The 15061-nt window shown below is 42.9% G+C and overlaps 1 protein-coding gene across 1 annotated transcript in view; it reads left to right on the top strand.

Moving 5' to 3' along the window:
- Positions 1-5261: 5261 nt before the first annotated feature.
- ARHGAP22 (Rho GTPase activating protein 22) overlaps positions 5262-15061 on the top strand; it is a 42446-nt gene continuing 32646 nt past the window's right edge. Inside the window, exon 1 of the mRNA XM_081864296.1 lies at positions 5262-5557. Coding sequence (XP_081720422.1) covers positions 5524-5557 — 34 coding nt within the window. The 5' untranslated portion in view covers positions 5262-5523. The remainder of the gene's footprint in view (positions 5558-15061) is intronic.

The following is a 15061-nucleotide window of genomic DNA, read 5'->3' as shown; positions in this document are numbered from 1 at the left end:
CAACAACAAATTGTCGCTGTTTTCTTGTGTTGAATATATGCTATATGGTAATTTCTGGACCTAATAGCCATTTGCACATGCAACCAGTCCATGCAGAATGTAGGCACCCTATATAGTGGTACCTCGGGTTACAGACGCTTCAGTTTACAGACTCTGCTAACCCAGAAATAGTACCTCGGGTTAAGAACTTTGCTTCAGGATGAGAACAGAAATCGGGCAGCAGCGGCGCAGCAGCAGCAGGAGACCCCGTTAGCTAAAGTGGTCCCTCAGGTTAAGAACAGTTTCAGGTTAAGAACGTACCTCCAGAACGAATTAAGTACTTAACCCGAGGTACCACTGTATATAGAAATGAGCAAACCAGTGATATTTTAGGGAGCAGGCTAACAGGCGGGGCCCATGACTTACATCATAGGAGCCTACACAACACGAAACACTGTTGCTGTATGTAGGTTTTATTTTATTTGTTTTTCATCTTATATTTTGGAAAGGCTTTTTTCCCCGTTAAATTGGGGGGGGGGGGGCCAAGAGAGTGGGGCCCTAAGCTAAAGCTTGTTTAGCTTATACGTAAATTTGGCGCTGGCTACGGGGTATGTGCAATGCTGCAAGTTAAGGTGAGCATGCCATGCGGCAAGCACGCATTGCTGCTGCAGTTTTGGGGGGCTGTCCCAATTCTTTTTTATATATATATTTTTATATATTCTTGTGCCCTCCATCTTTCCCAACATCAGGGTCTTTTCCAGGGAGTCTTCTCTTCTCATGAGGTGGCCAAAGTATTGGAGCCTCAGCTTCAGGATCTGTCCTTCCAGTGAGCACTCAGGGCTGATTTCCTTCAGAATGGACAGGTTTGATCTTCTTGCAGTCCATGGGACTCTCAAGAGTCTCCTCCAGCACCAGAATTCAAAGGCATCAATTCTTTGGTGACCAGCCTTCTGTCTGTTAGTACCAAAATCATTTCACACACACTCATTTGCTGTGGCCCAGGCAAAGCCCTGGCTTGATGAACCAGCAGTGTCTTCACCATTCATGCGGCCCTATAACAGTAGATGTCCCCTTGCTGTTGCCCCAGTATGAATGGGTAGACTTAGCGCCTGCTATTTTAAGAATGTGAGGTCATAGAAACTCAATCTTGTTTCACTTGTTCTCATTGATGCAGAAGGTAGGCTTGGGGCTATGAAGATTGCCACCTGGAAAGCAGACCCTGGTTCATTTATCTTGCCTGACAAAAGCCAGTTCGGTCTTTTTCTCCCAGTGCAACTGGTAGGAACTGGTATGCTCCAGCACCCCCCAAAAGGCTTGCTGGAGTGGTCGGGGTAGGTGAGCCCAAGCTCTCTGAGACCACTTTTGGGTGTGTATTTCAAATGAAACTAAAGTACTGGTCGCTCCCTTCTGTTACAGTGGAATCATGCAAATCTGTCTGCATCTGGAGGCGGGAGGCTGTGGGAGCATGTGTACTCACTGAAGCATTATGTGCAAGGGTAAAGACTGGTGTGGAGGCTATTTACAGTTCTACGGATTTTCCCCTCTGCAATCTGGTGAATATTTTACCTATGAATTTCCGGAGCAATGAAGAGTCAAAGGGTTACAGCAACCCACAACCTGCCCTTGTGTGTTCTTCAGATGTTGTTAGACTCCAACTCCCATCAGCAATGACCGTTGGCCACATTTGCTGGGGCTGATGGCAGACAGAGTCCTACAAGATCAGGAGTTAAATAACCCTCCTAACAGAAGCCCGTGGGAACACTTTCTGAGACAATGAAAGCAAATCCAAACCCCTCCGAGATAAGAAAACATCAAATGTGATCAATTGTGCTTTTAAGTCACAAGGATTTGGCACCCTGGTCCTGAATGACATAACTGTGCCCCTGAAGGACCAGGTGCACAGCCTGGGAGTCATTCTGGACTCTCGGCTGTCCATGGAGGCGCTGGTCAATTCTGTGTCCAGGGCAGCTGTTTATCAGCTCCATGTGGTACGCAGGCTGAGACCCTACCTGCCCGCAGACTGTCTCACCAGAGTGGTGAGACTACTCACCCGCTTGGACTACTGCAATGCGCTCTACGTGGGACTTTGAAGGTGACTCGGAAACTACAACTAATCCAGAATGCGGCAGCTAGACTGGTGACTGGGGGCAGCCGCCGGGACCATATAACTCCGGTCTTGAAAGACTTACACTGGCTCCTAGTACGTTTCCGAGCACAATTCAAAGTGTTGGTGCTGACCCTTAAAGCCCTGAATGGCCCCCATCGTTCAGCCTGGACACTGAGGTCCGGCACCGAGGGCCTTCTCGTGGGTCCCTCCCTGTGAGAAGTGAGGTTACAGGGAACTAGGCAGAGGGCCTTCTTGGTAGTGGCGCCCCCCCCCCCCCCCCCCGTGGAACACCCTCTCATCAGATGTCAAAGAAATAAACAACTACCTGACGTTTAGAAGACATCTGAAGGCAGCCCTGTTCAGGGAAGTTTTTAATGACTGATGTTTTAATGTATTTTTAATCTCTTGTTGGAAGCCACCCAGAGTGGCTGGGGAAACCCAGCCAGATGGGCAGGGTATAAGTATTTATTATTATTATTATTATTATATTATATTATATTATATTATATTATATTATATTATATTATAATTATTTAGCAGCACCTGTGCGGGAGAACCGCCAACACCACCCTAAATCCAGCACTATGTTTAGAAATGAATGAAAGGTTATGAATAACTTTTGTAACTCAAAAAAGAAAGAGGAATCTGTCTCCAGCTTTAAAGAGCATTCATTCATCTTTTCTGAGGCAATAATGACATCATGTGGCCACATGGATTCATTACAAATAAGCTTTTTCTGAAAATTCAGGAAGAGCAAGCGAAGTACAGTGGTACCTCAGGTTAAGTACTTAATTCGTTCCGGAGGTCCGTTCTTAACCTGAAACTGTTCTTAACCTGAAGCACCACTTTAGCTAATGGAGCCTCCCGCTGCTGCCGCGCCGCAACTGCGCGATTTCTGTTGTCATCCTGAAGCAAAGTTCTTAACCCAAGGTACTATTTCTGGGTTAGCGGAGTGTGTAACCTGAAGCGTATGTAACCTAAAGTGTATGTAACCCGAGGTACCACTGTATACACTTCCAGGTTTGCTGTGGCCTTAACCTGAAGATTCCGTATCCAGAGGGATATGTAAGTAGAGGTACGGCTGTAATTTAATTCACTGAAATTGTATGTGTTACTATGTGTTTAAATTTGATTGGTTGATAACTGAATTCTAGAGAGTTCTCTAGTAGTTCTCATGTGCTTGGCTAACATTGGTCAGATGGTGTCAGGGACTGGGCAGATGAAGAGGAGTGGTGGAGACCACCTCCCCAGGGGTCTTCCAGCGAGGAGGAAGGGGCAGAGAGTATAGACCTCCAGGAGTCGTTTGGCAGAGGGCACACTCCAGAGGAAGAAGTTGGGAGATAATGGGAGATGAGGTGGAGGACTTTGATAGCATTCAACAGGCAGAGCCTAAGCAGCAGTTGAGAGTCTCCCAGAATCTTCCCCCCCAAACCAGGTGTTCGCTGAGGATAGCAGAGAAGAAAGCTCAAAGTCAAGTGTTCCTGACCAGCCGCCATCAGAGGCAGGAGGAGTCTGATGAATGGGGAAGTAACAGAGAAGAGGGTGGAGCTCCACTCAGAGCAACGTTAGTTACTGAACGGTGTTTCATGGAGGTGTCTTGATAAAAACAGAATGGAAAAGCTCACTGTGTCCCTGGCCTCTCTGCTTTTCTGAACAATTGACCAGATGCTGCCAACAGCACCCTCACACATGGGAGGTATCTAGTGAAGGAGAGACTCCATTTCATGTGAAGCTAGATGACTGTGTTTTAGGATCCACTGTGAATACTGCTAAGTTGAATGGAGTGTTGGAGCGCTTCTTCTCTGCTTGAAAGATGACCACGCTGCAGGTATAAGTGGACATCTCTCATAGGAGCTACAGAAGGCTTATTGCTCAGCTCTGGAAAGACAGGGAAATACAGCTGTTTGGAAGTTAGAAGAAGAGACTTTAGGCCCATGCTTGAATAAGCATGTGACTGTAAATATTACGCTTTAATTAATCTGTAACTCTAAGTTTCCACAAGTAAAGTTTTTGAATGCACATTGTTTTAATTTCCAAAGATGGGTGTTGTTGTTGTTTAATTGTTTAGTCGTGTCCAACTCTTCGTGACCCCCTGGACCAGAGCACGCCAGGCACTGCTGTCTTCCACTGCCTCCCGCAGTTTAGTTAAACTCATACTGGTAGCTTCTAGAACACTGTCCAACCATCTCGTCCTCTGTCGTCCCCTTCTCCTTGTGCCCTCCATCTTTCCCAGCATCAGGATCTTTTCCAGGGAGTCTTCTCTTCTCATGAGGTGGCCAAAGTATTGGAGCCTCAGCTTCAGGATCTGTCCTTCCAGTGAGCACTCAGGGCTGATTTCCTTCAGAATGGAGAGGTTTGATCTTCTTGCAGTCCATGGGACTCTCAAGAGTCTCCTCCAGCACCAGAATTCAAAAGCATCAATTCTTTGGCGATCAGCCTTCTTGATGGTCCAGCTCTCACTTCCATACATCACTACTGGGAAAACCATAGCTTTAACTATACAGACCTTTGTTGGCAAGGTGATGTCTCTGCTTTTTAAGATGCTGTCTAGGTTTGTCATTGCTTTTCTCCCAAGAAGCAGGCGTCTTTTAATTTCGTGACTGCTGTCACCATCTGCAGTGATCATGGAGCCCAAGAAAGTAAAATCTCTCACTGCCTCCATTTCTTCCCCTTCTATTTGCCAGGAGGTGATGGGCCCAGTGGCCATGATCTTCGTTTTTTTGATGTTGAGCTTCAGACCATATTTTGCACTCTCCTCTTTCACCCTCATTAAAAGGTTCTTTAATTCCTCCTCACTTTCTGCCATCAGTGTTGTGTCATCTGCATATCTGAGGGTATCTGTCTCCTATATATGATTTGAGCTTCTTAGCCGTGATTTTGCTACCCTTACTTCAACAAACAGTCCCAAGCCATATGTACGGTATATGATCATTATTATAATAACTGCTTATTTCTGTCTCCATGCACAGCTTACCTAGGTCTACACTGCCTCGCTGTGCATTCTTTTTCCAGCCTTGGAGAAATTTGTTTCTGATGCTTGCCAAATTATAGACTGTGTGTTTGGTAGAAGCAAGGAAGAAGGTGGGGCTGGAGCATTCAAGTCATTGCCCAGCCAATTAGACGAAGGACAGAGCCAGAGGAGGCCAGGCCTTTTGTATCTGTGCTCCGCGTGATTTATTGGCACTAATTACCAAGGCACTTAATGGCTGGTTCTGGATGGGAATTAATTCTGGCCTGGTGGATAAATAATGCACGATGGTTTATTTAGCTAAATGCAAGGCAGCAGAGAAGAGGCTGGTGCAGGCAGGAGTTTGCTGCAGACAAACAGGACAAGAGATGCTGCGATGAGGGGATTCATCTGAGTACCAGTAAGATGGGGAAGAGGAGGGCAGGATGATGAAGACAAGGAGTAAATTGTACTTGCAATCAGGAGGGCTATGTTGAGTCCCAAGATAAAGCAAGCCAGGAGAGGTGAGTAGAGCTCAGATCTAACATTATCTCCGAAGGTGGACCATTACAACCTTGCTTTCAAGTATCATGAGATCAAAACAGGAAACTTTTCTGGCTCCTCATATCGCCAATACAAATTGTGATATTGAACGCTATCAGGGCGACCACGGCATAATTATCTCGCTGCTCCAAAATGGTTTCTTGAGTTCTGACAGGCAGGTAGGGATGTATTCATCCGAGGTAGAGATGTATCCTGTTTTGCTGATGCTTTAGAGAAGGAAACTCAGTGTAAGTGTGTGTGTGTGCGTTGCACAGCAGAAAAGGATCTTGTCCATTTTCAAGTGCAAGGCTTGTATTCCGGAACTGGGAGCAAGTGGCATTTGCCTTGGTGCCTTGTAACTTTTATCTGCTCAGTTGTGCCTGTAAAGTTCCCTAGTAATATGTACTGTGTTCTCTTTTCAACGTAATACCATTTAAAGTATGGGTGGATCATGTTGCAAAAATGTTTGTAGAAATGAATGGACTGTGTCCCTTGTAAGTGGTATTCTGAAAAACTGGTGGTGAACAAGCGCCACAAATCCACACATAGTGGTCTGGGCTCCCAGTGTCTTTTTATTTTTCTCAAAGAGCTGTGAGGGGAGGGGAAACTTAGCTCAGGACCAAGGCGTGGAACCTCGCATCTCAATATCCCAGCATGGGCAATGGCCAGGGATGATGGGAATTGTAGTTCGTCAACATTTGGACACCCACCCCTGCTATATCCCTTATGAAACATTCATTGTGATCTATTTAAACAAAACACAGCAAATAAAGCCAGCCTGCTCTGGAAGAAGCCCTTGACAGAACAGAAACCTAGATTTGCCAGCTACGTGAGTACAGGAATTCGGTCGGCTTGTTACCACAGAGCTCTTAGCTGTCCACATCTTGATGAAACAGGCAGATTTAGAGGCTCCATTAGCGAAAGATATTGCCAGGGGGATACATTCTGCAGCCTTGGACTGTTGCTGATGCAGTTCTGCACTCGGCATTGATTCTGCAGTTCGTGCCTGAGTTATTTGTGCCATTCTCAGGCCGGCATTAATCCCCGCTGAGCCTCTTTTCACCTGTCAAAATAAGGTAGCACAGGCAGTTTTCTGTAGCCTGAGCAATGGAAAGTCAATCTGTGCAGAAAGAAATGCAGGATAACCTCCCCACATGCCTTCATATCTTGGCTTGGGCTATTTATTCATTCTATTAACTTATAGTCTACCCCTCAACATAAACTTCAGTTCACTTTTAATTCAGAAACGTGCTGCTGATACTATCATAGCTTGACAGATGTGGATGCTTTTCCTAGGGTGTTCTATGGTGTTGTCAACTGTGTCATTTTCAGTACAGTAGTACCTCGGGTTACAGACGCTACAGGTTACAGACTCCGCTAACCCAGAAATAGTACCTCAGGTTAAGAACGGACCTCTAGAACAAATTAAATTCTTAACCCGAGGTACCACTGTATTTAAAACACTCAACCATGGGTAGACAAACTAAGGCCTGAGATCTGGCCCAATCACCTTCTCAATCCAGCCCTTGGACGGTCCGGGAATCAGCATGTTTTTACATGAGTAGAATGTGCCCTTTTATTTAAATTGCATCTCTGAGTTATTTGTGGGGCATAGGAATTTGTTCTCCCCCCCCCCAATATAGTCCAGCCCCCCACAAGGTCTGAGGGACAATGGACCAGCCCCCTGCTGAAAAAGTTTGCTGAGCCCTGCGAGTCAAGGCCAATTGGCCCAATCCTGAGTTCTTCTCAGAAGAACAACCCACCTGGTTGGCTGGGCTACTTATTCTCTGGGACTTTTATGGGTGCGTCATCGCTAGCCCCAAATATTCCAGAGTGTGTACACATTTAATATCTCAGTCAGGCCTGAACTAGATGCGGCATGAAGTCATGTGCATATTCAACCCCTGACTTCCTTTTTTAAAAAACCAAAAGCTGCAGCAGGAGACTTGGAAGCTATGAGTGCCATCTGTTCCATTTGCCTCTACTCTGCACAAAAGCCTAGGAAGAAAAACTGTCTGTTCTTGTATCTCTTTTCTTTTTTTAAAATAATATTTATTAAAAGTTTAAAGATTACAAAATGAAAAAAAAGAATTAAACAAATCAGTATAGTACAATACAAAAACAAAAGCAAAAACACTACATAAAACATTGAATTAACAAAACAAAACAAAAACAATTAAAAACACTTCCGATATTTTCAATCTTAACTTTCATTCACTTGTTTCATTGACTTCCTCATGCCTCCCTTTTTGTTTTTTTTTTTAAATAATTTTTATTAATTTTCATAAAACCAAAAAACACACAAATAAACAACACATGACTTCCCCACGCCTCCCCTTCACTGCACCCCTGTTTCAGAAATTTTTAGCAATCCTTCATTCCTTTTCAATATTCCATTTCCCTCAAAATTTTCTTAACTTAACTATTTACAGCTATAGTTCTTTATTTCTTGACCCTTAACATTTTATCAGTCCGAAATTTTGCAACAGTTCTTAAGATATAGTTTAAATTTTTTCCAGTCTTCTTCCACCGTCTCTCTCCTTTGATCACGGATTCTGCCGGTCATCTCTGCCAGTCCCATAAATTCAGTCACCTTCGTCTGCCATTCTTCCAGAGTAGGTAATTCTTGCATCTTCCAATACTTTGCCAGGAGAATTCTTGCTGCTGTGGTTGCGTACATAAAAAAGGTTTTATCTTTCTTTGGTACCAATTGGCCGACCATGCCCAAGAGAAAAGCCTCCGGTTTCTTTGCAAATGTCCACTTAAGGACTTTCTTAATTTCATTATAGATCATTTCCCAGTAGGCTTTAACCTTTGGGCAGGTCCACCAAAGATGATAGAAAGTTCCTTCGCATTCATTACATTTCCAGCATTTATTATTGGGCAAATGATATATCTTTGCAAGCTTGACTGGAGTCATGTACCACCTATAGATCATTTTCATTATGTTTTCTTTCAAGGCACTACATGCCGTAAATTTAAGGCCTGTGGTCCATAACTGCTCCCAGTCAGCAAACATAATATCATGACCAACATCTTGTGCCCACTTAATCATAGCTGATTTAACTGTTTCATCCTGTGTATTCCATTTCAGCAACAAGTTATACATTTTAGACAGATTCTTAATATTGGTCTCTAACAGTTCTGTTTCCAATTTTGACCTCTCTTTCTGAAATCCTAATTTCTTGTCCTGCTTAAAAGTCTCATTTATCTGATAATAATGTAACCAGTCTCGAACTTTGGATTTTAATTTCTCAAAGCTCTGTAATTTGACTTTTTCACCATCATACTCTATAATTTCACTATATTTTGGCCAATTTGAATCCATATTAAGTTTTTTAACTGCTCTAGCTTCCATTGGTGACAACCATCTGGGTGTTTTATTTTCCAACAAATCCTTATATCGATTCCAAACATTATATAAAGCTTTCCTGACAATATGATTTTTAAAGCCTTTATAGATCTTTGCCTTGTCATACCATAAATATGCATGCCAGCCAAAATTGTTATCATACCCTTCCAAATCTAAAATATCTGTGTCTTCAAGAAGTAGCCATTGCTTCAACCAGCAGAAAGCTGCTGCTTCATAATAGAGTCTTAAGTCCGGCAGCGCAAAACCCCCCCTTTCTTTTGCATCAGTTAAAATCTTAAATTTTATTCTGGGTTTTTTGCCCTGCCAGACAAATTTTGATATATCTTTCTGCCACTTCTTGAAACAATCCATCTTATCTATAATTTGTAGTGTCTGGAACAAAAACAACAATCTCGGCAATACATTCATCTTAATAACAGCAATTCGGCCTAACAAGGATAATCTCAATCTAGACCATGTGTCAAAATCTTTCTTCACTTCCGACCAACATTTCTCATAGTTGTCTTTAAACAAATTCATATTTTTAGATGTTAGATTCACCCCTAGATATTTCACCTTTTCTGTTATCTCCAAGCCAGTTTCTCTTTGAAAACTATCTTTTTCCCCCATCGTTAGATTTTTTTCCAGTACCTTTGTCTTTTGTTTGTTTAATTTAAAACCAGCCACCTGACCAAATATTTCAATTAACTCTAAAGCTCTTTTTGTGCTGGCTCCTGGCTGTTGTAAAGTCAAAACTAGATCATCTGCAAATGCTCTTAACTTATATTGTTTAGCTCCGAGGTGTATTCCTTCAACCAGCTGGTCCCTTCTAATCATATTCAACAACACCTCCAGGACCGATATAAACAATAGAGGGGATATTGGGCAACCCTGTCGTGTCCCTTTTTCTATTGGAATTTCATCCATGACTACACCATTCACAATTAATTTAGCTTTTTGCTCTGAATAAATTGCACCTATACCGTTTTCAAAGTTTTGGCCTACCCCCATCCCATGGAGATTCCTCTTCATATAACTCCAAGAGATATTGTCAAAGGCTTTCTCCGCGTCCACAAAAATTAAAACTGCTTTTCTATTTATATCAGTCTCCAGTAGTTCCAAAATATCTATAATATTCCTTACATTATCTGACATATGTCTCCCTGGGAGAAAGCCTGTTTGATCTTTATGAATCTCCTCTAACAACACTTTTTAAAATCTTTTTGCTAAAATGTCTGCAAAAATTTTATAATCCACATTTAAGAGTGATATAGGGCGGTAGTTCTTAACTTGATGTTTCTCAGTTTCTGTCTTCGGTATAAGTGAGATGAATGCTTCTTTCCACGATTCGGGAGCCTTTTTCCCCTCCAAAATTTGGTTACACACTTCTTTCAGTGGTTGTATTAACCATTCCTTCATTTCTTTATAATATCTTGCCGTCAGTCCATCTGGCCCTGGTGATTTTCCTAGTTGCATATTCTGGATGGCACCCTCGATTTCCTGATTCGTAATTTTTTCATTTAAACTCCTCTTATTTTTTTCCGAGATCTTTGATAGTCCATATTTTTTAATAAATTCTTCTATCTCTTGTTCATCTTTCGGCCCTTGTGCATATAATTTCTTAAAGAAACTTTGAAAACAATTACTAATTTCATTTGGTTTATTTATAAATTTTCCCTCTACTTCAAGGGACGTCACAGTGTTCAGCTTTTGTCTCTTTTTCAATTGCCATGACAGCAATTTCCCACATTTGTCAGCTGATTCAAAAGTTTTTTGCCTCATTTGTTTTATTTTCCATTCTATTTCTTGGTTCATCAGTTCCATGTATTGGGTCTGGTAGTATTTTATTTCTCTTAAAATCTCCTGAGATTTTGGTTTTGACCTCAGTTTCTTCTCTCCTTCTTTCATCTGATTCCAAATTTTTTCTTTCTTCTCATTCTGTTGTTTCCTTTTTATCGAATTTTGTTGAATTAGGAAACCACGCATGACAGCCTTACTTGCGTCCCATATTATTCTTCTTTCCAGGTCTGTTCCTAGATTTATTTCAAAGTAATCTTTCAGAGTCTTTTGGGCCTTTTTTACAATTGCTTCATCTCTAAAAAGGGTGTCATTCATTCTCCATCTAAAAGTTCCAGCTGTTGTCAATTTCATTTCCATCTTTACTGCGTTATGATCAGAGCAAGTTTTTGGGCAGATTTCTGTATTTTTAACCCTTGGTGCCAGATTACTAGAAATCCATATTTGGTCAATCCTGGTCCATGTCATTTTTGCTTCAGAGAAGAAGGTCCCCTCTCTTTCCAGAGGATTCCTTGTTCTCCAAATGTCAATCAAGTCCATTGTGTCAGTCAGTTCAAAAAAAGTCTTTGGAAGTCTCCCATCCTTAGAGATTACTTGTCTTTGAGCTTTATCCATGTTTGTGGAGACAACTCCATTCATATCGCCCATCATTATAATTTTATAGTCCATAAAATCGGTTAATGTCTCATGCAACTTCTTGAAAAACTCAGCCTTCCCCTCATTAGGTGCATAAATACCTACAATCAAAATTTTTTCTCCTTGCATTTGAATTTCCACTGCCAGAAATCTTCCTTGTTCATCCTTGAAAATCATTTTTGGTTCCCATTTCTCCTTAACATAGATCACCACTCCTCTTTTCTTAACCTTATCTGAGGAAATAAATTCCAGTCCTAATCTTTTATTTGTCAAAAGTTTTCTATATATTCTGGCAATATGAGTTTCTTGCAAACATATTATGTCTAATTGCTCTTTCTTTAATATATGAAACACTTGAGTCCTTTTTCGGGGATGGTTAAGACCATTGCAGTTCCAACTCAGAAGTTGCAGAGACATATTTGTTATTGGGTGTCTTTTCCACCATCTGCTCCAAGTTCTTGTTCCTGATCAGTCGGTGCTGGAGTCAGTCCAAATGATAAGTTTGCAATATCCGGTATTTCCCTCTCACTCACGGTTCCTTTCTGAAAGTCCTCAAAATTTCTCTCCAGAAAATGTTCCTTATCTTGGATTGTTTTTATTTTAATTTTCTTCCCTTTAAAGTTAAAGGACAACCCTTGTGGGAACTCCCATCTAAATGGAGTGTTGTTTTGTTTCAGCAAGTCCACTAAGTCTTTAAATTGAGTCCTCACTCCCCAAAAATATTTAGGAATATCTTTGTAAATCTGTATTTGAGAATTCTTAATAATCAGTGCCTTCTGGAAATGTAGGTTCAATATTTTATCTCTTTCTTCCTTGGATCTTAAAGTGATTAAACAATCCCTTGGTTTCTTGCCTTGCTTCCTGCCAATCCGGAAGGCTGTAGTTATTACAAATTCATCTTCTTCTCCTTCTAATTCATCAGTCCAAAATTCTTGAAATTTGTCTGTGAGAAATTCCCCAAGGTTGCCCTCTTCCTCCTCTGGTACCAGTCTCAATTTCAGATTCTTGCCTTTCCTCTCCAGTTCCATAAGAGCTAAGGTTGCATCATGTTCATGTACCTTCTTTACAATAGGTACAAATTTTCCCTTGACTTCCTCGGCAGTAATTTTAGCAGTCTCGGCTATTTTCCTTGTTTCCGTACTTTCTTGTATTAAACGATTTATAGACTCTGTGTTAGACGATATTGTCGTTGTGTTCAAGTCCAATCTTGTTGTTAATTCTGTCAATTTCTTAGAGTTCTCTGTAGATTGCTTAGTGAGTACTTCTAAAGATTGATTTATTTTGAGCAGTGCCTGTGTCATAGAATCCATTGATGCTGTTGTTACTTTTTCTTGTCCAGCTGCTGCTCCTGATATAGAGCTTCTTTTCTGAGCCTGCTTTTGAGCTTGCTTTGTTTTGCTTCTTGTTGATATTTCATCCAGTGGCGTGCTCATAACTCAAGGTCGTTCCCACAGGAAGATTGCAAGTGGAAAAACCCAGTTCTTGCCTCAGTACTGCAGTCTTTCTTTTAATCCTCTAGAGGGAGAAATTGTATCCAAGCAGGAATAACAAAGAAACAGGGAAGCAAGTAGCCATACAATGTCCCAAAGGAGATAAAATCCAACCCAAAGTCCTACTTTGTTGCCATTTGAAAATCTGGGTCTGCCAAGTAAAGTCCCGTTACTATGTTTCAAATATAGTCTTACTTTGTATCCGTAGTCCTCTCTTTTTTGACAGTTCGTTTCTAGGCGCTCACTGCTCAGGCAGCCTGATCAAAGGTATCGGCAGCGGAGAGTTTCCCTTTCAAAGCTTACTTCTTCTAGCGGGTTAGATTAAGCCAAATTTTCCTTCCCCCCTACTCCCGCTCCGTGGGCGGAAGGTCTTTTCAATGTCGGGGTTTAGCAAAGTTCAAATAAAACGTTCCCTTTAAATACAGCTAGCTCTTTTCATTGCTGCATTAATCGTGCAGTTCCGGGAGGCTGACTTCCTTAATTTTGCCTTTCCCGTTTTCAGCCGAATCTTCTTAAAAATAGTCCTTTTCAAATATTTTGTAATTCCTACTCACAGGTTTTGTTGCCAATCTGTAATTTTCAGGAAGGAATCGGCGCTCTCCGTCAATGGCGACGCGGCTTCGCTCCACGAGCTGGGTTGCGATCCTCAGCACCGCACTCACACCCGATGCCGCTCCGGAGCCTTTAAAAAGGCTCCTTCGCAATACCGGGGGGTGCAAAGGTGCCCACCGAATCTCCTTGTTCACAGGCTTCAGTGCCTGTGATTTTAGGGGTCCCCCGCTCGCCGTAGCGGGTCAGACCCGAACTCGTGGAGCAGTCCTGCCTCGGAGCTCAAGGCAAAGACCGCCATTAAGACGCTGGCGCCGACCGGAAGTCCCATGCCTCCCTTTTTGTATTCCACTTCAATTAACTATTTCAGCAATTCCTTTCCATCTTCCTCTATTTTGTGTCCTGTAATTAATCTTAACATATTCTAACCTTGTTTTTTTCCCTTTAATACATTAACAATCTATCTGTACCTAATTCCTTATAAGATTTCTGCCAAAGCCATATAACTTCATTCCACCATTTTTCTAAAGCTCATTGATTTTACAATATTTCTGTAAATAATCTTTGAATTTTTTCCAATCTTCTTCCACCGATGTTCTTGTATCTCTTTTCTGCTTCTTACACCCTCGTAACACCACAATTAACAGCCCCTGCTAGCCAGAGAACTTTAATGCCTTGCGCGTGAACTTTGTGGCGAAAGCTGATATAATAACATCCAGCTTCCCCAATGCATGTGGTAAGAATTATTTATGTTTCCATAAGACGGCTGCTGTTGAACATTCCTTCCCTGAATGAGAACGGCCTTGGACCTGAATGGTCTGGCCACAGGAAGCATTTGCAGGCTGAAATCACGGGGCCTTCAAGGCTTCAACAACCCTCAACTTCAAACAACATCCTTTTGTGGCCAGAAAAAGGCCCACGAGGTCAGGCAGGGCTGTCAAAAACAGCCTGGGGTTGTGGAAGCACGAGCGCTTCCATGATCTCTGGTTGCCTTCAAATGCTTCAGTTACTGTGCTGGGACAATCTCTCCCCTACCTGGGTGTGCTGCCAACCAGACCACCACCAGTGGCAGGGAAGGTGGGGTGCCCTTGGGAGCACTGCCTTGGGGGTTTCTGATGCCCAGGGCAGCTGCTTCACCTCACCTCATGGGCTGGGCCTGTCTGGGACCCTCTTGCCCCAAGGTATCCCTGCAATGGGGACGTAGGTGGCGCTGTGGGTTAAACCACATAGCCTAGGACTTGCCGATCAGAAGTTTGGTGGTTTGAATCCCCGTGACGGGGTGAGCTCCCATTGCTTTGTCCCTGCTCCTGCCAACCTAGCAGTTCGAAAGCACGTCAAAGTGCAAGTAGATAAATAGGTACCGCTCCGGCGGGAAGGTAAACGGCGTTGCCGTGCGCTGCTCTGGTTTGCCAGAAGCGGCTTAGTCATGCTGGCCACATGACCCGGGAGCAGTATGCCAGCTCCCTCGGCCAATAAAGTGAGATGAGCGCCGCAACACCAGAGTCGATCACGACTGGACCTAATGGTCAGGCAGTGGCGTAGCGTGGGTTGTCAACACCCGGGGCAAGGCAAGTAATTTGCGCCCCCTAACCCATGGATTTGCGCCCCCTCACCCTAACCCCCACATGTTGCGCCCGGTGCGGCCGGCCCCCCCTGTACCC

The sequence above is a fragment of the Podarcis erhardii genome, assembly GCF_964252035.2.
Source record: "Podarcis erhardii genome assembly, chromosome: 5".
NCBI classification, from domain to species: Eukaryota; Metazoa; Chordata; class Lepidosauria; order Squamata; family Lacertidae; genus Podarcis; species Podarcis erhardii.
The sequence above is the reverse complement of the archived record's forward strand: the minus strand, read 5'-3'. Positions and strand labels throughout refer to the sequence as shown.